The following is a 25,944-nucleotide window of genomic DNA, read 5'->3' on the forward strand; positions in this document are numbered from 1 at the left end:
TTCTTGGCCTCGATTATTTATATCTTTCTTTTTAGCATCTGTTTGCTTCATTTTGCTATACCACCATTTTAATTAGTGCCATATATAAACGAGCAATATTACTTTACTATAAACTTTATGCAGCACGAATTGTATATATAGTCGTTAATGTGGATACATATATCAATAACACTGATAAATTTGCGAGAAACATGTGTTGTGTCCAAGAAAAAAAAGTAATTGTTCTTTTTTTTTTTATAGACAATTCAAAATATGATAAAGAAATAACGAGGGAAGAAGTGTAGGTGGCGATCGAATGATGATGTGAAGTTTTACAAAATAGAAAACTAATTTCCTGAGGTTCGGATCATGAAGATCTCGTTTTTCTTTTTTGCCTTGGAGATTGAAGATGATCTTCTTATTCTGCAACAAAGCTGTTACAAAACCAGATTTTCATTCGTAGGAAGGTCGATTAGAGCGAAGGTTTACGATATCTGAGACATATGTAGTCAGGAAATGTAAATAGATTTCGACGAGATATAACTAGCGAATTCGATCAGATTTTTTTCACAGTTCATCAGGTTCTTACAGTTTAATCTTGGGCAAGTCCACTTATTTGCCTAATAAAACAAGTTGGACTTTGCGTAAAGAGGATTAAGATGGAAGGTTGGCCATGCTTGACTTAGCATGTGTCCTAATAATGTTTTGTCCTAAGACCTACTCCAATGCTTGGAGTAAAACTCAAATTTTAGGTTCTAAACTTATTTCAAATTGCTTCAATCCTTGGGGCAAATATAAGTTAAAACTCAAAACTTATTTTTGGGCCAAATTTAGCCCATGATTAGTGGGGTTGGCCCACCATATATGTATATTTTTTCAACTTTATATTTATAAATTCATTGAATTCAACGGTTAAGATCTAATTTGATGAAATCCAACGGTAAAAAAAAGTATCTAATGGTCCAAATTTAAATTCAACGGGTAAATTAATTAAAAAATATATATTCTTTTATGTGTTTTCATATTTTTTTATTGTATTTCACGAGTTTCATGGTGTCGGTTAAAGATTTTTCAATATTTATCGGAATCTAAATATTTTTAGATTAAAATGTTCATAAAATTAAATTATGATAGTCTACATAGTTTTTTCTTTTAAAAAAAAAGTTGTTTTAAGAAAAAAAATTAGCCTAAATTCATTATTTAATAATCCAAGCCTAAAACACATAAAGGTTAAAGCAAAAAAGTTGTTTCAGGATTAAAACCTAAATTTTCTAGGTTAAAAATTTTAGGTTTTAACCCAATGATGGAAGATGGTCCAAAGGGGTGAATGGTGCTTGTAGAAAGCCGGTCTTGGTTTCTTCAGTAAAGCATGTGTTTCGATTGCTTCAACAAACGATCTTCTCAGATGAATTCTTCACTGTTCTGTTCCTTAAATTCAAAAGAAGTATGACATTTTTCTAATTAAAAGATTGCAGCTAAGTTAATGACATGATCCAAATGATTTTAACCAAAGAATGCAATGTGCAAGCATAAAGGAGCAAGGGCCTTGATGTTGAGCAGTGTTGCTAGTTAAAAAAAAAAAAAAAAAAAAAAAAAAAAAAAGCCTTTTTATAGTATTGTGTCAGATAAGAGCTATTAGAAGGAAAGGTAATACAACAATAACAAAACCAACCCTTATCCTACTAAGTGGTGTCAGCTGTCCTAAATCTTAGACCGCCATTGCTCTCAGTTTTGCTTCATGTTTTTCATTAGCTCCGAATTCCTTTGAGACGTCGTTCGGATGGAGATATTTGACAGCTAGCAATAGCCGGACCTGAAAAAAAATGTTTCTCTAGATCTTATTTTTAGGTCTATCTAAACTGGAAGAAGACACATATTTCCTGGATTCAATGCAGGCTGCAGAAATTTTCTAAAAGACGAACATATGCATGGCAAATTGTTACCTTTTCCACCCATGAACCTTTCGTGTAATATTATTTTGATTTGCTAACAAAGTCATCTGCAAGAAGGAACATAGTAAGGAAGAAACGAAAATAACTTCTGTAGAATTTTTCTGACCATCTTTTTCTCAAATTTGTGAAGAACAAGAAACCAGCTCCAAATCTCCTCCCCGATTTTGCTCTATCGCCGATGATCTTCCATTTTTGAGACCACAGCGCATCGTTCCTAGTTCCATGACCGCCTTCGAAGAATCGGAGCGCAAGAGAGTAGCATAAAAGTCCAGTGAAAAGGATTCATGCAGAAACCAGGTGTACTAGTCTTAAAGATTAGCTAGACAAGACCTGAAAAAAGGAAGAAAAGAAAAGGTAATGACTGAAAATACTCAAAGACATGCTTTAAATCAAACATAAATGAGGGATCAAAGTATAAAAAGGAGAGAAGATATGAGGCAAAAGCAAAGGGGGGAAATTAGAACTAATTAGTGACTGTTTAGCAAACCTTTTATATTCAAAATTTGTTAAGGCAATGTTTGCTTGCATTTTGAGGTTCCATCGATATATTTCATCATCATATGGTTGAGGGGTCACCAATCACATGCCATTCATAGTTTGATTGAGAGTAAAAGATAAGTAACCAAATGGAAGTTAAACTATAAAAGCTCAGATAATGTTAGGGAGACTAATTACTTATACTAACTTTTGTAAAGCATATGACGTGTTGTTGATAATTTAATTATTATTTAAGTGTTGATTATATGTTTATTTTCTATTGGTGACACATTATATAATTTAAAATTTTGGTTTACTTAACGCTACTCCTGAAAGCTATGTACAATTATTCAACTATGTTTTGTTTAATTTTTAATCTATCATCAAAATTACTTGGGAGTTGTTAAGTTTTCTCATAGAAATAATAAATGTGTAAATTATAGCAATGGTCCTTTAAGTTTAACTCAATTGGAGCAATGGTTCCTCAACTAAAAATCAATTACCATTGGTCCATTAACTCATTAAAACGTGTAATTATGGTCCCTCAACTAAAAATCTATTATCATTGGTCCCTCAACTTTAACTCAATTGGAGCAATGATACTTCAATTTTAACCCAACTGTAGCAATGGTCATTCCAACATAACTCATTTTGACAAAATTCTGATGAAGTTGACAAAAATGACCATAGTTACGCGTTTTGATGAGTTGAGGGACCCTAATTGTAGCAATGATCATTCCAACATAACTCATTTTGACAAAATTTTGACGAAGTTGACGAAAAGAAACATAACTACACATTTTGATGAGTTGAGGGATCAATGATAATTGATTTTTAGTTGATGGATCATTGATCCAATTTAATAAAAATTGAAGGACCATTCTTACAACTTACTCATAATAAATCTATTGAAACTAAATTGGTCGTTACAACAACAGATGGATGTGAGTGTAACCACATTGCCTCGAGCACATTTACTTCCCGTTATTATGCATCCAAGCTCGAATGTTTGTTTCACAATGTAGGTCAGTTTAAAATATAATACTAGTATAAAAAATTCGTCAAAACAATATTATTACCTAAAAGTCTCTAATATATATTTTTTCATAGTTTTTATTAAACTCGTGATTATGTTCATGAATTTGTGATTTATAATTGATAAGATGACAAATACACACTCTTAAATGGTCAAAAAGACGTGCTTACATTGTAATAGTAAAGTATAAATTTGTGAATTTCCAGCATATTTATTCGTTGTAATTCTTACTCTAGACAAACTCATGTTATCAAATCCAAAACGGGTTTGGTATTCAATCAAATTTTTTTTTTTAGTGTGCCAGAAACGATCTGATATACTGAGTGTTATAATATAATCAGTTAAGTTTTTTTAATTATCCAACAAATTATTTTATTACATTTATGTACTGAACCGTATTTCCGTCATCCTAAACAATGGTTTTTACTTGGAAAAGAAAAAGATCTCAACATTACGAATGTGGTTAACCGGCCACTCCACCAAACCTCACCAGCATATTTCCCAATCTTTTCGAAAACCCTTATTACTACACCTGAGAAAAGGGACAAAAAGGGAAATTCACGAGAGCCAATAGGATCCCGCCACGTCGGACTCATGGTAGACATAGTCGTTATTAAATTGCACTAGAGGGTCGAGCAGGAAAACGAAAAACAGAGAAACACGACTCTCTCTCTCTCTCTCTCTCTCTCTCTCTCTCTGGCTGGCTCTCGCTTTCTCTCTCCTCGGGCGATCCAAAATCTGCTGGGTTAGGGTTTTGAATATCCCCTAATTTCAATCACTGTTGATTTCTTTGAATTCGGTTTCAAGTTTTCTGCTTTTGATCGAGGGCTTTCTTTGATCTTTGTATTCGATTGCTGGCTCTGATTTTAATTCTTGGTTTTTTGTATGAACAGGGGCTGCGTGTTCGATGCGATTCTGAGCTCGGGAAATCGGTTTCAGAGGTTCAATTTCAAGAGTTTTTCTTTTAACAGGGTACGACTTCTGTGTATGTGTATGTATATTTATACATGTGCTTGTTTAGCTGACCAAGTTCGGGTTTTTTTGTTGATTTTAGGTGTTTTTGAGGGGTTCTCTGCAAATTTGGGATTTGGGATTTTTGTGTTGATTACGCAGTTTTGTTGATTCCAGGTGTTTTTAGGGGTTATCTGCAAATTTGCAATTTTGGGTTTTTATGCGCAGTATTATTCGAATGATTATTTAGTTCAATTTTGGGGTTGAATTTGAACTTTGGCACAAATGAAAAGGTCTATCATAATTAGATTTCATTTTTATTTTGTATTTGAATTTATTCTTTTGTATATATTTGCTCTCAGTTCGTTGATAGGTGTTTGTGTGGCTTGACTACTAATACTTGTTGTCACGAAGAATGTGCGTTCGGGTATTCTAATAAAGATTTTACTTCTGATTTTTAGCAGGTTTTCTGTTTTCTTTTATCTTATTGAATTTGCAAGCATATGTCCTTGTGATACAATTCAAAAAGAATTTTTACTGGTTTAACATCTCTGGATGTTGTTAAGGATGTTCTATGAGATTTCTGGATTGAAATCTAAACGGTTTCTGCTCAAAGATTAGTTGTGTGGGAATTATAAAGATAATGCAATACCCTGACTTTACATTCCTTGATATTATGTAACATGGAATCGTATACAGTCTTAACAAGTTGTGCCTTTCCAACAAGAATTTAGTATTTACATTGCTTATAGACAAGCAGCATTAAATTATACTGCGAGCATTGTTTTAATTATACATGGTGTTTGGTAAGTTGTTGCATGTGTTTGTTCTTTTGTTGCATAGGGGGCTTGTGAATTTCCGCTTTTACTGAGCTGTCCCCCATTAAATTGTTGGTTTTCAGGTGTTCTCTTTGCAGGTAAACTGAGTAGATGGAGCACGAGGAGACTGGATGTCAAGCTGCCCCTGAAGGTCCTATATTGTGCGTAAACAATTGTGGGTTTTTTGGAAGTGCGGCTACTATGAATATGTGTTCCAAGTGCCACAAGGATATGATGTTGAAACAGGAGCAGGCAAAGCTTGCTGCATCATCCTTTGGAAGCATTGTCAACGGAACATCAAGCATCAATGCAAATGAGCTCGTTGTTGCTGCTCCTCCTGTGGATATTCAATCTCAGACAGTGGCGCCAAAAACTATCAGTTCACAACCATCATTTTCCTTTGGTTCAGGGTCATCTGGTGAGCCAAAGCCAGAGGGCCCAAAACGATGCAGCAGTTGCAACAAGCGGGTTGGATTAACAGGGTTCAATTGTCGGTGTGGTCACCTCTTTTGTGCAGTACATCGTTATTCAGACAAACATGACTGTGCGTACGATTATCGCACTGCTGGACGGGATGCTATTGCGAAAGCCAACCCTGTCGTAAAAGCTGAGAAACTCGATAAAATCTAAGCCTGGTGCAGTGAAGTTTCATTTTCAAAATTGATGCTTGTTTTCATCCACGGGATGGCTTCAGAGTCTGCAGCGGTATCTTGGCGCTTGCCCCGTTATAATGTTACATCTATTGAGGCAAGGCGGTTTAGGCATCTCTGCACTCTGAGGAACTCTCTATTTGTTGTGATTGGAAGAACTTTATGTGTTGCTCCAGTGTCTTTAAGTTGTAGTCTATGCTGGTTTGGTGGACATGGTTCGGGTTGATCTTCGTAATGTGTCTCGGCGCTGTTTATATCGCATTTGTTTCTTCTAGTACATTGTCAGTGGATCTTGTATTGTAAAGTATCGATGTGGTTTCCATGCATAATTCTATTTACTCTTCCTCTTTGGTCGATCGGGTTTTCATGCGTGTTCTTAAAGATTTAGTTCTCTATACTGTTATGATCAATTTTTGAACTCAGACTGTAACTGTTGTCAAGGGAAATAACACTTGGCCGGTAAAAGACGCGGAAAATTTCAGTTTTACTGGCAGTTAACACGGGAAAAGGACTTGTAGCTTGGTCCTTGTATCCGAGGTTTTGTGTTCAACTCTCTCCTCGTATATCATTGTTGTATGTGATAGTGTGTGTTCGTTTTAGTATTAGTAAATTTTTTACCCGATGTGGAAGTCACTCCCTCCACGGAGAAATTTTGGGGTTTAGCAACCGGTTCACCTGTTTGTGTGGAACAAGTCCGAATGCGGACCATCTTGCACCCATGGGTGTTGTATACCTTCAAGTGATGGTAATGTTCATTATCCTATCTATCACCGTTTGATGAGTTTAAAATTTGAAATTTAGGTTGTTCACTCCACAAATCTTAAAATTTAAACTCATGTGATAGTAATAAATAAGATGGTGAGTAGAAATATTCCCTTGTACGTGGTATTGTGTTTATGCCTTCAGCATCGATTTGTTTGTCACTGGGTGTGCTGATAAAGGAGGGAATTGGATTCCATCCGGATCCACTTTGTAGGGATCCTAGGAATTCGGATATCTTAACCATTCATCGTGTATCGTACGATAAAAAATTATTTAATTTAAAATTAAACACAAATACTATTTGACGAAAACTAACCACATGATATACGGTGAACGATTAGAATGTGGGAATTTCTAGGATTCCCACAAAATATATCCGCAGAGAATCCCCTTCCATAAAGGAGAATATATTAGTTCCCTGACAAAAAGGGACAAAAGAGGAAATTAGTGCCGATTGAGGTAAGACCTCCCGCCAATAGAAAACCGCCACGTTGACATCATAATAGAAATGGTCGTTATTAAAATGCACGAGAGCGTCGCACAGGAAAATAGTGAAACGGGACTCTCTCTTTCTTGCTGGCCCTCGATTTCTCTCCCCTCGGGCGATCCAAAATCTGCTAGGGTTAGGGTTTTGAAAATCCCCTAATTTCAATTACTGCTTGATTTGTGTATTTGGTTTCAGTTTTTTCGACCCTTCGTATTCGATTGCCGACTCTGATGTTTAATTCTTGGTTTTTTTAGGTGAATAGGGGCTCCGTGTTCGATGCGATTCTGAGCTCGGGAATCGGTTTCAGACGTGCAATTTCAAGAGATTTTCTTTTAACAGGGTAGGGTTTCTGTGTATGTATATGGATTTGTATATTGTGCTTGTATAGCTGACCAAAGTCAGGTTTTTTTTATTGATTTTAAGTGTTTTCAGGGGTTCTCTGCAAATTTGCAATTTGGGATGTATGTATATGTATATGTATATGATACGACAATAAAAATATATATTTAAATCATATTTTAACTCTAAATATCCAAATTCAAGTTCATTTGATTTGTTAGAGAAAAAAAGTTGGAAATCTATTCTCTTTATCTGCAAAAGAAGTGTGATAGTTAATTCACTATTCCAATTAGAGGCAAGCACGTCGTATTCATCAACTTTCAACTAAAGCTCTGTTTCGTATTAATTTCTCATCTTAATTTTTCATTTCAAAGTGTAAAGGTATCTAAAAGCTGGATACTTGTTTCCCAAATGTGGGATACGTGTATCCATAAAGTTAAATCCGTATCCTTTTACCATGATATATATTGTATGCGATGAAGTATCGGATACAGGATATGCGCAACTGAAGTATCCGTGCTTCATAGGTGCTTGTATAGCTGACCAAGTTTGGGTTTTTGTTGATTTAGGTTTCTAAGGGGTTCTTTGCAAATTTGCATTTTGGGATTTTATGTTGATTACCCAGTTTTTGTTGATTCGGTGTTTTTAGGGGAAATCTGCAAATTATTAATTTGGGGTTTTTGTGTGGATTATTTATTTGGATGATTAGTCAAAATTTGAGAGTCAAAGGTCAAGTTTTGGGTAGTTTGTGAAGTTATTGTAATTGCTAGTGGTGAGAAATCTGAGGTTGAATTTGAACTTTGGGTTTCAGGTTTTCTCTTTGCAGGTAAGTTGAAAAGATGGAGCACGAGGAGACTGGATGTCAATCTGCCCCTGAAGGTCCTATTTTGTGCGTAAACAATTGTGGGTTTTTTGGAAGTGCGGCTACTATGAATATGTGCTCCAAGTGTCACAAGGACATGGTCTTGAAACAGGAGCAGGCGAAGCTTGCTGCATCATCCTTTGGAAGCATTGTCAACAGAACATCAAGCATCAACGCAAATGAGCATGTTGCTTCTGTGGATGTTCAACCCCATCCAATGGAGCCAAAAAATCTCTCTTCGCAACCATCCTTTTCCTTTGGTTCAGGGTCATCTGGTGAGCCAAAGCCAGAGGACCCGAAACGTTGCAACACTTGCAACAAGCGGGTTGGATTAACAGGGTTCAATTGTCGGTGTGGCCACCTCTTTTGTGCAGTACATCGTTATTCAGACAAACATGACTGCTCTTACGATTATCTCACTGCTGGACAGGATGCTATTGCGAAAGCCAACCCTGTCGTAAAAGCTGAGAAGCTTGGTAAAATCTAAGTGTGATGCAGTGAAGTTTGATTTTCGAAATTGATGCTTGTTTTCATCCATGAGACAGCTTCAGAGTCTGCAGCGGTATCTTAGCCTTGCTCTTTTGTAATATTAGATCTACTGGGGAAGGTAAGGCCAGTTAGGCATCTCTGCACTCTGTAGAACTCAGTATTTGTTGCGATTGGGAGAAGCTTATGTGTTGCTCCAGTGTCTTTAAGTTGTATCTATGCCGGTTTGGTGGACATGGTTCGGGTTAATCTTCGTAATGTGTCTATGCGCTGTTCATATCGCACTTGTTTCTTCTAGTACATTGTCAGTTGATCTTGTATTGTAAAGTATTGATGTGGCTTCCATGCATGTATCTATTTACGATCGATTTTTGATCTATTTTTGGCCGATTGGGTTTTCGTGCATGTGATTAAAGAACTAGTTTTCTATATGATTATGATCAATTTTTGAACTCAAAATGTAACTGTTGTCAAAGGAAGGAAGAACATTAAGACTGTAGAAGATATGGAAAATAGCAGTTTTATTGGCGGAAAATGGCAAGAGACTTGTAGCTTGGTCCTTGCACCCGAGGTTTTGTGTTCAACCATCCCCTCTTTTCATATAACTGTGAGCTAAGTCAAAAACGATAAGATTTTTTCACCTCAACAGGGTAAAACTAGATAACTTTTGAATGGTAAATAATGAACAAGGGAGATTGGGTAAATCATCAAACACAAGAACAAAACTACAAAAACTACATGTAAAGTGATGCAGAACTGAAGTTCACAACAAATACTTTACGATATCAAAATTTCGACTGACAGAGATTCGAGGTTAAATTGTCCACGGCTCCACTTTCCGTCTTCAATTATTTTCTACTTTGAAAGGGTTCACAAGCCCATGATCTAGCACTACAAAGTCCGATTCAAGTTAGAAAGAAATCCCTTTAGATTCAGCTTCGAGATACTTGCATATCTTCTCCATAACCTCTCTACCCTTGGCACTGTTCTGCACAAACTTCTCAGCGCAGCGTTGTTCAACCTTTTCTGCCATTGATGCCAATGCTGATAAAGGCTTGATTCGAATACTAGTCTCCTGTCGGCATAATGTCCAACCATTTGGGTTTTCTGGGTGGGGATCGTACCTGATCTTCTCCTCCACCTCTATAAACTTTTCGAGGCTAATATTATTGGTGGTGAGTTGCATTGATCGTGCTTGCGCATCCACAACTGTTGACTCAACGCAGTGGCAGACATCCTGGCGAACAATTTTGCGAAGAAACCATGGTCCTGGCGCATGGACAGTGATAGCACGTGTGGTGTAAAGCTTTCCTGTGCTGGGATCAAGCTTGTGGTTCAGAGTGTCAACTTCAAGGATATGTGATAGTGTGCGTTTGTTTTCAGCATCTGCAAATTTTTTCCATGATGCGGAAGTCACCCGCTCCCATGGGTGCTTGTATGAGTACTCTTGTGCGTATGCCTTGACCATTGCCTTTGTTTGTCACTTCGTGTGCTGATAAAAGATCATCATAGTAGTTCAGAAGAAAGAGTAAGATCATACAATGTGTTAAACTTCTCAAACATCATGATACATACTAGAAAATTTCAGTTGACTGCAATCAATTTGACTATTGACAATTTCTAATCAATGACAATTCGGGAGGGTAAATGAAACCTGTAGATATGACGAGTATTCAGACCACAATCGAATATGATCATTCCACACGGGAACCTAAATAACATATCAATCATGCAGTTGGGAAACACCAATCAAAAGTAGGCAGAGACTACAATACGGCAGTGCTCTTAATTTGGCAAGGTTCGAATTACTTTGTACCATGTGGTCTGCCTACCCAATACAAAAGTAGGTACCATATAACTACAATGACCTATTTATGCTTGATGTTCAATTTTACAGTGACAGAGAACAATACTACATAGATATGCATCAAGGAGGAATGTCAAATACGGATGCAAAATTTGATGCTGCATTTCTTCTAGAAAACTATAAGAATCAAAGGATTTGAAGGAAGTAAAACAGACTTATGATCCTGTGAAGAACACAAGACACACCAAAACTGATGGTTGTAACAGAATTTTGAATATCGGCATCATATGCAGTATACTAGCAAGCTGAAAAACTAAACGAATCAGGTACTATTCTTGCACCGTCGTCCTACTTTTAACATAACACCACGCTGGCTAAATTCGTTGTGTAAGCAAGGTGAACATCCCATATAACCCAATACTATCTCACCCACAAATCAAGTTTCTCCATAGCCAAAAAAGTGATCCTAATCTTAAACTCCTACAAACAAACAGAGAAACGGGCAGAATTTAGAAAACCCAAAACCAGGTCTTAGAAAGGCTTATTAATTCTCAAGCAACAACATTTAGCTCCTAAGGAATTCAGTAACACTAACCCTAATTTCAAAATTCCTCCACCCTTTGAGATATTGAAACACCAAATTGAATCTCACAACAAATAAACACATCCAATTCTTTTCACCACATGTACAACAAATCACATTTGCCAAAATAAAAAATAAAAAATACAACAAATCCCAGATGTAACTGCAAACCCAGATTTTTTTTTTATCCAAATTCAGAAGCAATTCACAAATGGGTCCTCCAAAATCAGAAATCTATGAACTTTATCCACTGCAGTATCAGCTAAAAACACAAAACCTCCAATCCCTAGCAAATCAAGAACAGGGCCAATACAAACTAGTAAATAAAAAAATTCATCAACTTTTATCATCTAAATCCTTAATCCCGATTTGGGTTCGAATTCACGGGGAAAAAATACATAAATCCAGCAAAAAAAAAGTACCCAGATGAAAAAACAAGAAATAAAAGGATGAATTACATACAAAGCTTAGCAGAGACCTTACCTTAACAGAGAAATCAATGAAAGCCTAATGACAATATTAAAAAATATATTTATAAAACTTGGAAGAAGCGATTGATGGAGCGCTTTTCTTGTGCTTGTGCAAATTGCCCTCCTTAGGTTGATGGCTCTTCTATTTCTTGGGCAAGTGGTTAATGGAGGCACTGGTATTTCGCAATCCCGCTTTAAAATTGTCTTTTCTCTATTTATTTAATTTATTTTATTATGTTGGGACCTTGATGCTTGCTTGAGGCTCAATTCATTGTAAGAGAAGGACCCGAAGACCCTTTGGAAATGGGATACCCACTTATGCTCATAAGTGTTTCTATTAGGAGCAAATCGTACCTTCTAATAAAAAAAAAAAGCGTCTATAAACATTTTAAATTTTGTTTGTCAAACATTACCTCAAAAGTGTTATGGGTGATCTATTATTTTAAAATCACTTTTAAAAATTTCAATAATCTGCTGTGATATAGATGTTTGTTTTTTATAACGGAATATCGATATATAATAGATAATATGTCTATAGTCTAATAGCAACCAAAATCAACATGTTATTGATACATTTTGACAATTTCAATGTGTGTGCAGAAATATGAATGTGTGTACGTTTGTGCACGGAGAATTTATGCTTTTATGTGTATTGATATTCTACTCCACAACAACAATCCTTTCCAAAAATAGTTTAAAATTTATCTACGTTTATGACGTAGATTAAATCAAACCAAGAAGAAAACCCCGTTATTCCTTAATTAGTAACCTAATAAAGCACACCTTTGCAAATAAATCAAAAGATCGAAAAATTCTTCCATGTTACGTAACAGTAAATGCTACGAGGATTGAATGATTTGAATTAATTAGGGTTATTGCTTTTATTGTGGTTCTAAGTCATCCAATACTCGTAGTATTTAATACTACTTAGCATGGAAGCGGAACCCCAAAAGATTGCTTAACACAAAAGATTGGAATGTTAGCAACACAGTCAGTCTTTTGTTATACCACTGGGTGGTGCCAACGACAAACCACCAAACTACAAACTGTACGACCTAACACTTACATATCGAGAAAACACGATCTGAATGTTAATGTTTCCGAGACTTCGATCTGAATGATCCGCCGAAATAGCAGGATCTATAACACGAAGTTGTCCTTTGCAAATACAAAGGTGGTGTGGTACTCCAACGGAAGAATTCAAGCCCAACCTCCAGACAACGTTTCTGCATCTCGACAAAACTATTCATATTATCTGATGCAGATTTAATATTTCCGTCGACTGCTACGTGAAGGAATCTAAATCGGGCACACAGATAGTCTCTGGGAGATGGAAGTGGTTGATGGCAAAACTAGCATTAACAAGTGTCTTGCATTTGAAAGGAGCTACAAAGAATCGAATGGCTGGTTCCAGGTTGTCTTTGGTGGATTCGTTTGTGCAACGGAGAAGTTGGACACATTTTTGTGATCAATGAAATTGTAAAGGCACAACTCTCTCTCTGCTTTTTGTGCTCTTGAAGAGGTGCCTGTAGTGCATTTTAGATAGTGGTTTCAGAGATGGAAGTGGATGGCTGTAATGCGAGCAAAAGTAGGATCTATCTCTAAAATACACGGCTTGAATAATATCATATGGAGTGAGATTTACATGGTAATTTTAGATCTCATGTTAAGACGAAGAGAAATGTTGAAGGACTCTCTCAAAAGCGAACTCTCAATGAACACTCCCTCATATTTTTGGCACAATGTTTTATAATGTTGGTAAGGGAATTGATGTTAAGATGTCAGGTAACAGAGAATCCATGGAGAATCCCACTTTAGAAGTAGCATTTCCATAATATGGATAATAAGTGATAATGGTGTGGCTTATATATACGGTTTAGCAAAATTCACTTTACATATTCAACGTTCTTGTAAATCTCACTTTCGTATATACCACACTTTCATGCTCTATATCCCTGGCCCCATGATCAAGCATTTGCTTTCTGGCTTCCTAAGCAGCCCCATAGGCTACACAATTCTGCATCCTTTCATCTGGCTCTGTGTCATCAAACCAATCCTTCAACATATTTTTGACCGTTGGGATTTGACTGCCACATATGGTTTATCCGTCTTCTAAGATTTTCAGAATGAGGTTGTGTATGAACTCTAGAGATTCAAGTTTACATCGAAAGAAATTTCCGCCATTGTTTGGTATAATAGGCTCCACCCATGTAAAACTTTGTAAGAAAAACCCAAAAAACTATTGGTAAAGATATGATAGATCTGCAAACATAAAGAACAGCCCACTGGCAAAAACGTAGAAGATATGATAATGATGTGGTTGATATATACGGTTTAGTGAAATTCACCTTACATATTCAACATTCCTTTAAATCTCACTTTCTTATATATCACACTCATGCTCCTGTATCCCTCTCCATGATCTCTGGCTTCTAAGCAGCCCCATAGGCCCATAGGCTACACAATTTTACATCCTTTCATTTGGCTCTGCCTCAGCAAACCCATCCTTCAACATCTTTTGATCGTCGGGATTCGACTGCCACCACCTAGCATGATAACCTCATCGACCGCTTTACTTTCCAGCTTTTCATCATTGACAACTCAGATGCTCTAAGCCCCTTGTTCACCTCTTTAGAATTGAATCCTTTTTATTCCTCTTTTTAATCTCTAGCATAAAGCGGTTCACGATTTTCTAATAAAATTACAATCCTTTGAAACAAGAATATAGCACTGAAAAATCCTGCATATGCAAGTTACAAAACATGAGGCCGAAACAAAATGTCCTTACTTTCTACCTCTCATCTACACTAGCAGCAAGTACTTTTCATTTGTACTTTTCAATGTCCAATGCACTCACCTTCAAACTATCTCCTCCAAGATCGAAAAGTAGAGTTTTATTCGGCTCACTATCTTGCCCTCTTCGCAAACTGCTTTAGCGGTTGCAAATTCTTCCATTTTGGTTGTGCTACATCAACGAATGGATCCATTCTAATTAGCTTCCTCCTCCCTGTCCAGAGTTGTCGTCTTCTTTAATAGGCGTTTGAACGTGACAGGGATGGTTTTCCGTCGTCCAAGATTTTTAGAATGAGTTTGTGTAAGGACTCTAGAGTATTTGAGTTTACATCGAATGAAATTTAGGTCACTATTTGGTATAATGGGCTCCGCTCATGTAAAACCTGCTAAGAAAAACCCACAAACTTCTGGTAAAGTTATGATATATCGGCCAACAGAAACAACAACCCACTGGCAAAAACATGGAAGAAAAAAAAATATTCATTCTCAACTTAGTTTCCTCCAATATCTCAAATTCTTCAAACAAATCAAACCAAGAATTTCTCCCTTAACCTTATCAAATTCTTACATTTTCTCTCATAGAAAAAAAAAAAAAAAAAATCTGTCTTGATTTTCAGCAACTGTAAAATTTAGACTAGCTTTTTACGTAGCATTTCATGCCAATTATCATACTCATAATTGAAGAATGATAAATAAGTTCACTCATTTTACATGGTCACAGGTCACTTGTAATTCAGTTTATAACCAATTTAATGTGCATGCCTTGCTGTTGAAGAATAAGTTTAATTTTCCTTTCCCAATAGATTTAGATACGAAAAAAAAAAATGTTCAAGAAATTAAATTTACCTATTACCATACGCCTTGTTATTGTTATTGAAGCATATAATGTAGCTAATAATGTATTAGCAGAAAACTCTATAAAATCTAATTTTGATTTCAGGATTGGAAAGGGATGTATATATTGAGCTAAAAGTAGTCGATTTGAAAAAACTCCCATGATCTGAAAGAGTCTCTCTCTAGGCACTAGCCACAAGTAATTTTATTGATTATTTATTTTTATATCATCAATAGGGGAGAAATTTTGGAGTCCAGCAAGCCGTCCGTGTGGAGAAATTTTGGAGTCCGGCAAGCGGTCCGTGTTCAATGATTTGTCATGTTAATTCCTGCTTGTTGTTTGATTAGCGCCTTTTAGAATCATGATGATTATACAAGTGGTAGAGCTCAACATCTTCACAACCTCCCGTAGTTTCTGATCTGAAATTGAAACGATAGCTTGAAGGCTTTTTTTTTTTTATAATGAAAATAATAAAGACCTTTTCTTTTTAGCTGAACCAAGAACAATAAACACCTTAAAAACTTACCATTATTTTTTTTTCTTAAATGATGAAATTAATAAAATCACCTCAGAAATAAAATTAATCACACATTCAACATTATATTAATTTTGGTTATTGTACACAATCACAATACTTGTACATAAAAGTTCACCAAACACTACAACACTACTCATTCTTCTAAAAGCATTTTGATTAATATAGTTTAGCAAACACTTGACTATTTTATTTCACAATTGTTTATAATCACAACAGGGCATAGGGCATAAGTTGTTTTAAAGCAAAACAATATCAAACTAGCCTTAATATTATTGAGGTTCTAATATAAAACCAATCACAATACGAGCATACCAACTGCATGCTTATAAGTCCCGTACAATATCTCAGTTTATCTCCCACATGATGTAGGACTTTTACATCACATCCTCACATCCATAGCCCTGACAAATTTTTTAGCCTCATATACGTGGATACTCTTAACCTTCATGAAAGGATTGTAGAATTGAAAAGCACGAAGAAACTTGGAGAAGAAGATGTATTTCTGATATCTCAAAACTATTATTACAACTGAAAAACTTATCTAATACAAGTAACTATTACTCTATATATACAATTCACCAACCAATGGTCTATGTCTTAAGCTGCTGCTTATGTGGCAATCTGTAATTGACCTAGCATACATTCAATACACCTGGCATATATATCCAATACCCCCCCTCAATCTTAGCTGGGATAGGCAAGCTTAAGATTGAAGCAGTGGTAAGGAAATCAGGACCATGAAGACCTTTCGTGAGAACATCAGCCACCTGATCTTTGGTTGAAACATACTGAATCACCAAGTCACCCTTCTGTACCCTCTCACGAACAAAGTGAAAGTCAGTTTCCAAATGCTTGATCCGAGAATGCTGAATTGGATTCAAGCTAAGTGTTATAGCCGACTGATTATCACAATGAATTAAGGGAGGTGAGGACAGGAACTGATGGACATCTCGAAGAATAAGCCTGATCCATGCTATATCAGCAGCTGTATGTGCAAGAGCCCTATACTCGGCCTCTGTAGAACTCCTTGAAACAGAAGCTTGCTTCTTTGATTGCCAAGATATCGGATTGTCCCCCAAATAAACAACATATCCGGTGATAGACCTTCGAGTGTTGAGATCGGCAGCCCAATCGGAATCACTGAATGCAGACAATGCCATGGAAGTCCCTGATGTATATGTAAGACCACAACGGAGAGTCCCTTGCAGAAATCGTAAAATACGTTTAACCATACCAAAATGAACATCTGTTGGTGAGTTCATGTATTGACAGACAGTATTAACAGCAAAAGCAATGTCTGGCCTAGTGAAGGTTAGATATTGCAATGCTCCAACCAAACTCCTATAGTGTGTGGGATCAGACAGAAGAGTACCCTCAGTAGTAAGAACTTGATTGTGAGGTTTGCAAGGTGTTGCACAAGGCTTGCAATCATCCATCCCAGCCTTATGTATAAGATCCGTGACATACTTGGCTTGGTTAACAAATATATCACCATTAGACTTGTATTCCACTTGAAGTCCCAAAAAATAGGCCAATTTTCCCATGTCTTTGAGATCAAAGACTGCACCTAAAGTGTCTATCACAGATTGAACCAGTGTAGAGCTAGATCCGGTGATGATTATATCATCAACATACAACAAAAGAATGACCACATCATCACCACTCTGCTTCACAAACAAACTGGAATCAGAGAGTGATGCTTGAAACCCCACTGTTTGCAAGTAACTGGTGAATTTATCATTCCAAGCCCGAGGGGCTTGTTTAAGCCCATATAAAGACTTGACTAACTTACAAACATGTGTAGGATAATCAGGATGCACAAAACCTCTAGGCTGTGTCATATAAACCTCCTCTTGCAGATCACCGTGAAGGAATGCATTTTTGACATCTAGCTGCCTAAGATCCCATTTATGTGTTGCAGCTAAAGCTAAGACCAAACGCACAGTGGTATGCCTAACCACGGGACTAAAAGTCTATGTGTAGTCCAAACCTTTCTGTTGACTAAAACCTTGAGCAACAAGCCTAGCCTTGTAGCGAGATATTGTACCATCAGAGTTCTTTTTAATTTTATAGACCCACTTACTGCCTATAACATTTTTTTCAGAAGAAGAAGGGACAAGAACCCAAGTACCTTGAGTTTGTAGTGCGTCAAATTCTTCTTGCATTGCAACCTGCCAGTGAGGAATCTGAGAAGCCTGTTTAAATGTTGTAGGTTCTGAAGCATCAACAATATCAGCAACAAATGTAAACCCTCCAGAAAAGGGACTATCTGCACTTAAAATTAAGGACTGCACTTCAGGAAAATTGGCAGAAAGAGCAGAATAATCCTGTCGTGAAATTGTACCAGTTTTCAATCTAGTTTGAATACCCTGTGGAAGAGAAGCAGATTGTGAAGGAATAACAATAGGAGAAGCAAGACTTGGTAAAACAACCTGAAGCTGACTGGATTGGAGGACAGGCAACATTGGGGTAGAATGGGAAAGAGTAGCATGTGAACTATGTGTAGCACTGGAGCCAGAGTCCTGAGATGATGATGATAACCGGTGAGAACCATCAGTAGCTGAAGTGGATGTAGATGAGTGATGCACTCCATGAGTATTAAACTGAGGAGAAGATGCAGTGTGAGGTAGAGATGCTGGAGAAGGCAGTGTAACAATGATAGGCCTTGAACTCTGTATGGCAGGAGACTGAGATTGACTAGAACTCTTGAGAGACTCTAAATCCTTATAAGGAAAACAAGTTTCATCATATAAAACATGCCGTGAAATAATCACCTTGCTAGTCACTATATTATAGCAAAGAGCACCCTTATATCCTGAAGAATAACCTAGAAATACACATTGTGTGGACCTAGGTTGTAACTTATGAATATTATAGGGCCTCAAGTAAGGATAAATGGCAGATCCAAATACTCGCAATGATCCCAACTCAGGTTGCTGACCAAACAACTTACTAAACGGAGAGTCCATCTTGAGTATCTTACATGGCATTCGATTGATGAGAAAGACAGCATGTGCAACTGCATAAAACCAAAACTTTTGTGGAAGCTTAGCAACAGATAACAGAGTAATTGCTGTTTCAATAAGATGTCTGTGTTTCCTTTCGGCCAATCCATTCTGCTGAGGTGTGTAGGGACAAGATATATGATGCAATATTCCATTATTATCCAGATAAGTCTTAAAGACAGTGCTCATAAACTCACCACCACCATCAGTTTGTAAGATCTTAATTCTAGCATGAAACTGATTGTTAACATACGCACAAAATCTGAGAAATGTACCAAAAACTTCAGCTTTATTTATTAATGGGAATATCCATACAAATCTAGTGGCTTCATCTATAAAGGACACATAGTATCTATAGCCTTCCATAGAAATAGTAGGAGATGGTCCCCAAACATCACTATGAATTTTGTAAAATGGTATATCAACTTTATCTATCCTGTCTAAGAAAGGTAATCTGCTCATTTTCCCACTTATACAATGTGAACAGATACTAGCATTATCATCAGTAGTACAAGAAACATTAGAATGCTTAAGTATAGTAGCTAAAATGTCATTGGATGGATGACCCAATCTCTGATGCCACAAAGAGGACTTTACTGCCTGTCCCAAGAAACCAGAAGATGGAGAAATAGCACCTGAGCTCATCACTGTTGGAAAGACATGGACTGGAATCTTGAATAGTTCATTATTGCTACTCTTTCCTTGATGTAGAAGCACCCCTGTTGCCTTGTCCTGCACAAAAAACTGTGAGTCATCACAAATAAACCAACTTTGATTATCGGCACAAAGCTTCTTGACAGAAAGTAAGTTCACAGTTAGCATAGGAACATGGAGTATGTTTTTGAGATGTAACATATGAGATGGAGTTTGCAAAGTGCCATGACCAATGTGTTTAACTTCCAGACCTTCACCATTGCCTACAACAATCTTCTCAGTGCCTTCATAGGGAGCAGCTTGAGTTAGGACAGTGACATCAGGACTCATGTGGTGAGATGCTCCTGTGTCCACAATCCACGAGTCACCTCCTGCAGACTCATTAGAATTCTGAGCTGTCATTGCTGGAAAGAAAGGTGGAGGAGAATGCAAATTACCCTGAGGTATGATTTGAGATGAATAAGGAACTGCAAGATGCTGAGTCGAATACTGAGTAAATGGAGGGAAATTGCTTGGAGAGATATACTGTGATGCAGGAGGAACATATTGAACATAAGATGGATTCTGAGGATGAAACCCTTGATTGGCATAATTGGCAGATAAAGAAGCGGGAGGTGGAGTGCCTTGATATGCATAGTTGCCTCTAAGCCTGCAATTGAGAACAATATGCCCTTTCTTACCACAAATCTGACACTCTTGTATTGGCTGTCCACTATCGTTTCTGTACAAACATGTAACTGCAACATGACCTTTTCTGGAGCAAATTTGACACTCTGGCATTGCATCATATCGATTGGAAGTGTTGCCTGACCAGGATTGCCAAGAATTACCTCTGTTAGATCCATTGAACCTCTGCTTATAGCCCCCATTTCCTCTAGGCCTGTATGAGTTAGAGCTAGTACTTCCATTACCAAAATATCTCTGCCCTTGATTACCACCATTATTAGAATTGGATGAAAAACCATTTCCAGCAAGAGGACCATTACCATTCGACTGATAGCCTCCTTGAGAAGAGGATTGAGACAAAGTCTGAGAAGTAGAACCAGTAAAACCATAACCAAAGCTCGGAGAAGCTGGAGCAGAACCAACCATATATGAATCTGATGAACTGGAAGAAGTCATACCAACACCAAGGGGAGAATGACCATTTACATACATGGCAGCCATACTGTGAACTAAAGATTGCACCCGACTTTCAATATTCTTTTCTGCACCAATCAACTGTGCTCGGAATTCCTTAAATGTAATAGGACTATCCCTTGCGAATATGACAGTTCGAATCATATCATAGTCAGGAGGTAAACCAGTAAGAGCAGCAATGATAAGATCATTATCACAAACCTTTTCACCAGCTGCTTGTAGTTGATCCCTAATACCCTTTAATCTCAGCAAGTATTTATCAATAGAATCACCACCCTTTTGCATAGTGTGTAATTCAGCTTTCAAATGGTTCACACTAGCTTTAGAAACAGACATATAGCGATCGTGCAAAGCTATCCAGGCCTCATGTGAAGTCTTACATCCCACTACATGCTCAATCGCATCATCACTTAGTGTAGCAATTAAAAGACTAAGCAATGCCATATCTTTCTTAACCCATTCTTTATAAGCAGTACTAATTTCATTCGTAACACCAAGATCAGGAATAAGCACAAACTTGGGAGGACAAACTGATTCACCCGTGAAATGATCAAGAAGATCGTATCCACGAAGCACAGAGCAAAATTGAAAACTCCATTTGATAAAGTTTTCATCATTGAGCTTAATAGTGAGCATTCCCAACAAACTCTCAATCTTTACAGAAGTCGACATGATTACTAACAGTAAGATATGCCCAAAAGATCAAATCAAGATATCAACCGATACCCAAAGAAAATTACACCACAGCAAGAAAAACCCAGATGAAAAAGTAACCAAATTTCGCCCAAAAACCAGAGCACGGATGAAGAAACTACCAACAAATCAATTGCAAACTATAACAATCTACAAATCTTCAAGAATCAAATACACGGCATCGGCCTTCATCAAAGAATCAAGAAAATCATAACAACACTTCGTTCTTGGCATCGGCCTTGGAACATCTCAACAATCAACAAAATAGGAATGATTTACAGTACGGCATCGGCCTTCAAACATTCATCAATATGTAAAAAAAAATTTCACAAACAGCAAGAACTGCAAGACTGTACAGCTATATCGCACCAAATAACAGAGGAAAAATGAAACAAAATCACCATCAAACTTCAAGTGAGCAGCGGAAAATTAACCCAGCACCAAGAGCGCGCAAGCGATTCAAGCTCTGGATACCATCTTAACCTTCATGAAAGGATTGTAGAATTGAAAAGCACGAAGAAACTTGGAGAAGAAGATGTATTTCTGATATCTCAAAACTATTATTACAACTGAAAAACTTATCTAATACAAGTAACTATTACTCTATATATACAATTCACCAACCAATGGTCTATGTCTTAAGCTGCTGCTTATGTGGCAATCTGTAATTGACCTAGCATACATTCAATACACCTGGCATATATATCCAATAGATACATGTGGCCGTTTGGCTTCACGTGTAAGAAAATCCACTTTAATATGATTAAAAGAGTTAATAGACCACCTGAAACCAAAAGTCACTAGACAAAGTAGCCGAACTTCTTATAATACTTGCATTTGAAAGGTTATCATATACGTGTATTACAATACTTGCATTTGAAACAAGTTGGAAACTCAATTGGAAATAATGTCCATACGGTAACACAAGTAGAATTACATCAGCAGCTGTGCTAAAGATCTTATGCACACAAAATTTAGGGTTTCAACTTTCACCCATATGCTACTGATCCTACCATGTTTTACCACAACGGGATTAATTTATGGTCAGAGTTCAATGTAAGATCGAATAAAAAACAGCAGCAAAATACTAGAACAAAATAAAAGGTCCTCCAGGTCCTTAGTGTAGGCATTGAAAATCAGCTCCTGTTACTTCAGAATCACCCAAAAAAAAAAAGGGGTAGTAAACTGTTCCTATCCATCCTCAAGTCCCCCCGATCACAAATTACTAATCTCCCCCACGGCAAGATTACTAATCTCCCCATACAGTATCTCAGTATCCGAGCCTCAGTCATTCCACATTGTAAAAATACCCATACCCTCCTCCATTAGGCATATCATAATCAACCTTCACAAGTGCAAGCTCTTCTGCTGAACCCACTCCATTGTTTGCTGTTGAATTTGAAGCCAACCCAATTCCAATATTCCCTAAATACCCTCCAGCACTATAGCTCCCACTAGAGCTCCCATTGTTGTGATCCATCACGCCAGAAGAAGAACCCATGTCCATAAGACCTTGAAGCAAAGCTGGGTGTGTACTCTGAAGTCCATAACTGTTATAGAATTGCTGGGTAGGATGGTATTGCTGCTGGGTCTGGTGCAACTGAAGCTGGGTTTGAATGTAATTTTGGTATGAAGAGGGGTCATGATGGTGGGTGTACTGAGAAATGTCATGGTTTTGGAGAGTTAGTAGAGGCTGGGATTGTACATTTTGATCAAAGGTTGACTGAGGCTGCAACAAAGAGTACGCTTGAAAATTACGACTGGCTGAGGTTGATGAACTGGCGGCTCCTGCAGCCGCATACTGAAAGGTGGAGCCGAGAGCTATCATTTCTTCACGTTTTCTGGAAGATTCCAGTGCTTGAGCCTCTTTGAGACGCTTTGCTGCCCCTCCTCCTATGGGGAGAGTATTGCTCTCCAAAATGCTCTTCACGTCGTATCGACTCATGTCGAAGTTGGTTACGGCGTTTAGGCCTCGGAATTTTATTGCTGCTATGTCGTAAGCTTCGGCTGCCTCCTCCTCAGTACCTATGTAGAGTTCAATCAATCAAAGTCACATAAATGTGACGAAGAATGATGTTACATGCACCACATTTACTTCAACTAAGTGTCATACACCAAAGAAGCATTACTAATTTATACAAGTAAAAGAAAAATTACCTATAAAAAATGAGGTTACTAATTTATCTAAGTGGTTTTGCATGAATCCCACATAATTTTATTTATTTTTAATGGGAATATTTATGTGTGTATATAGTGAGTTGTATATTTGTGATATATACAATGCAATAATTGCATTGTATGCATGGGGTAAGAAACATACTGAAAGTTCCCAAGTACAGATCTTTGTTTCCGGCAACTCTGCCAATCCTTGCTTGCCATCGTCCGTGTTGGTGATGCCTGAACAAAGATTTTGTTTTGTACAATGAGAAATAGAGAAAGAGAGACATGGAGACAAAGCGTGCCTAGCTAGCTAGTTTAGTACCTTGTAACTCCACGATACATGGACGCTCCCCTAGAAAAGCCACTGCTTTTCCTGAAAGTTTAATTAAATGGAAAGAAAAGTTAACACCTTTTAGTGCAAGAAACAAATTCTTGAAACAGAAAAAGGTATGAATTACGAGATGGGAAATATATCTGTTCTATTTCGTTTACCTTCTAATGGCTGCCACAAATTCTTGTCTTGTCATGTTCTTCATCTCCTCTACCTCCTTCTCATAGTTACTGATCTGCAGCAATAGTACAACACTACTTAAAAAGCCATATAGAATATAAACACAACTCTCGTTATCTTTCCCTTATTTTATTTTGGACACATTGTCAAGCCTTTAATTCGTTTTTTCGCATAAATTAACTTACTGGAAAATTTGTAGTAGTAGATGTTCCCCAATACTTTAGTGCAGCTAAGTCATAAGCCCTAGCTGCTTTCTCTTCTTTGTCATACCCACCTGTTTAAAATAATTGAAAAGAACAAGAAGAAAAGAAAGAACATTGCTTTCACATCAAAAACGTTCAAAACCATCAGCTTCTAGAATTCAGCATCGTAAATTTGGTTAGAATTGGTACTTACCCAAGTAGACTGGAAAAACCATGCCCGAAACAACAATGACCGTGATGAAGATCAAGAAATTGATGATCAGTGAGACATTTGAGGTAAAAAGATAAAACCCTAGCTGTAGGAGAATAAGGCATAAATACCTTGACGGCCCTTCCTGGATTGTCCTTCCCTTCTGCAACTATTATCCCAAAGATGAGCTTCATACCTTCCTGTCCACCTATGCCTGTTTTATATATATATATATATATATATATATATATTTACATATGCAAAATAATTTATGTTAATGTATCAAGAAAAGAAATGTTATCTTGGTCACCTGGTAACAAGGAATGCATGGTCACTTATTTTCAGATTTGATATCAAGAGTTGAAGATAAAATAGATAAATTTGATATCAAGGGTTGAAGATGTATATATGTATTTTGATGTTGTAATCTGAGCTCTTGATATAAAGTTCAAGAGTGAGTGATCACGAATCCTCGATCACCTGTGACCATGAAAGCAAGACTACAAGATCTGAGTGTGTCCAAATTGGATGTAAAAATTGACCTTGTTACACCACGATAAATAGATGTTCTTTGTCCGAATGTGTCCAAAGTCCTCCTTGGGGGAGCTTCCACAGTGGTAATGCTGGTATTGTCGGTGCTGGTTTCACAGGCTGAAGAACCCTTGCCACTTCCCATTGAGAGAGTCAACGATTGGAGGCTGTTGGATTTTTCTTGGAAATCAAAGTTGCTAGAATTGTCTACAACGGTGTTTTGTACAGAGACTATGTTGTTGCTCGGGAATAAGTAGTCGGAGACAGAATCATTGGCCTGAATATCGTTGAAGGCTACAAGATCTGAGTGGTTCTCGGATTTGCTCACGCCAAGAAAATCAGCCACCTTTGGAACTTCGTCGCTTCCTTGAGTATTAATCAAATTCCACTCTACAAAATCACAAAGTGTATTAAAGAGAGAAGAGAGATAGAGAGAAGGAAAAGGAAAAAAAACCTACAAAAAAAAATATGCATGGAAAGAAAGAAGAATTACCTTGGTTTTGGAAAGGGTTGTCCATGGTATCACTTCCTAACCCTAGAGAGAACTGATGAGAATGAGAAGGGTGGAGTTGTGATGGCAAGGAAGAATTAGGAGGAGAAAGAGGAAAGGAAAGCCAGTTGTTTGAATTCATTGACCCCATTTTTCTTTGATTGAACTCTTCTCCAAGAACTCAAAAACCTCTCCTGCACAAGGAAATAAAAATGTTAAGACATTATTCAAAGAAACCCAAAAAAAGAACTAGCGGTGTCCGCAAGCTAGAGAGGAGAAGAAGTGATGATACATTAGATGTTTACCCAGGTGACTATATAGCTAGGGTTTGGAAGAGTGGTGAAGCAGCAAATCTCTCTCTCTCTCTCTCTCCCTCTCTAGATTTTATGTATAGAGAAGAAGGTAGTTTTGAGAACATGAGAGAAGAGGGGAGGAGACTGAAAAGAAAAAATCTACGAATTAGCATAAACTAGGTAGCTAGGGTTGCTATAGTCTTACTCTATGTGTCAAACAATGACAAAAAATTAAATAATACTATATAA

At 37.2% G+C, this 25,944-nt stretch overlaps 3 protein-coding genes across 5 annotated transcripts; 2 read left to right on the forward strand and 1 right to left on the reverse strand.

The window, feature by feature from the left end:
- Positions 1-4,064: 4,064 nt before the first annotated feature.
- On the forward strand, positions 4,065-6,219 carry LOC137741780 (zinc finger A20 and AN1 domain-containing stress-associated protein 8-like). Its single transcript, XM_068481498.1, has 3 exons — positions 4,065-4,189; positions 4,338-4,416; positions 5,297-6,219. The coding sequence occupies exon 3, from the start codon at positions 5,325-5,327 to the stop codon at positions 5,841-5,843; it is 519 nt and encodes a 172-aa protein (XP_068337599.1). The 5' UTR covers positions 4,065-4,189; positions 4,338-4,416; positions 5,297-5,324; the 3' UTR covers positions 5,844-6,219.
- Positions 6,220-7,146: 927 nt separating this feature from the next.
- On the forward strand, positions 7,147-9,176 carry LOC137742184 (zinc finger A20 and AN1 domain-containing stress-associated protein 8-like). Its single transcript, XM_068481972.1, has 3 exons — positions 7,147-7,247; positions 7,367-7,452; positions 8,263-9,176. Exon 3 carries the CDS (start codon positions 8,291-8,293, stop codon positions 8,798-8,800), a length of 510 nt encoding a protein of 169 aa, XP_068338073.1. The 5' UTR covers positions 7,147-7,247; positions 7,367-7,452; positions 8,263-8,290; the 3' UTR covers positions 8,801-9,176.
- A 111-nt stretch (positions 9,177-9,287) lies between these two features.
- On the reverse strand, positions 9,288-25,608 carry LOC137742183 (AP2-like ethylene-responsive transcription factor PLT2). 3 transcript variants are annotated; one of them, XM_068481970.1, is made up of 9 exons: positions 25,406-25,608; positions 24,924-25,302; positions 24,513-24,595; positions 24,385-24,393; positions 24,174-24,262; positions 23,970-24,043; positions 23,800-23,850; positions 23,638-23,714; positions 22,606-23,342 (listed from the first exon to the last, which is right to left on the reverse strand). In XM_068481970.1, the coding sequence occupies exons 1-9, from the start codon at positions 25,551-25,553 to the stop codon at positions 22,606-22,608; spliced, it is 1,647 nt and encodes a 548-aa protein (XP_068338071.1). In that variant the 5' UTR covers positions 25,554-25,608. The 3 variants fall into 3 exon arrangements, with proteins under 3 accessions (XP_068338070.1, XP_068338072.1, XP_068338071.1); XM_068481969.1 differs by lacking the exons at positions 22,606-23,342; positions 23,638-23,714; positions 23,800-23,850; ... (1 more) ...; positions 24,174-24,262; positions 24,385-24,393 and adding an exon at positions 9,288-10,270 and having other exon boundaries at positions 24,505-24,595; positions 25,406-25,544; XM_068481971.1 differs by lacking the exons at positions 22,606-23,342; positions 23,638-23,714; positions 23,800-23,850; ... (4 more) ...; positions 24,924-25,302; positions 25,406-25,608 and adding exons at positions 9,288-10,291; positions 11,673-11,951.
- Between the last annotated feature and the right edge of the window lie 336 nt (positions 25,609-25,944).

The sequence above is a fragment of the Pyrus communis genome, chromosome 8 (assembly GCF_963583255.1).
Source record: "Pyrus communis chromosome 8, drPyrComm1.1, whole genome shotgun sequence".
In the NCBI taxonomy this organism is placed as follows: Eukaryota; Viridiplantae; Streptophyta; class Magnoliopsida; order Rosales; family Rosaceae; genus Pyrus; species Pyrus communis.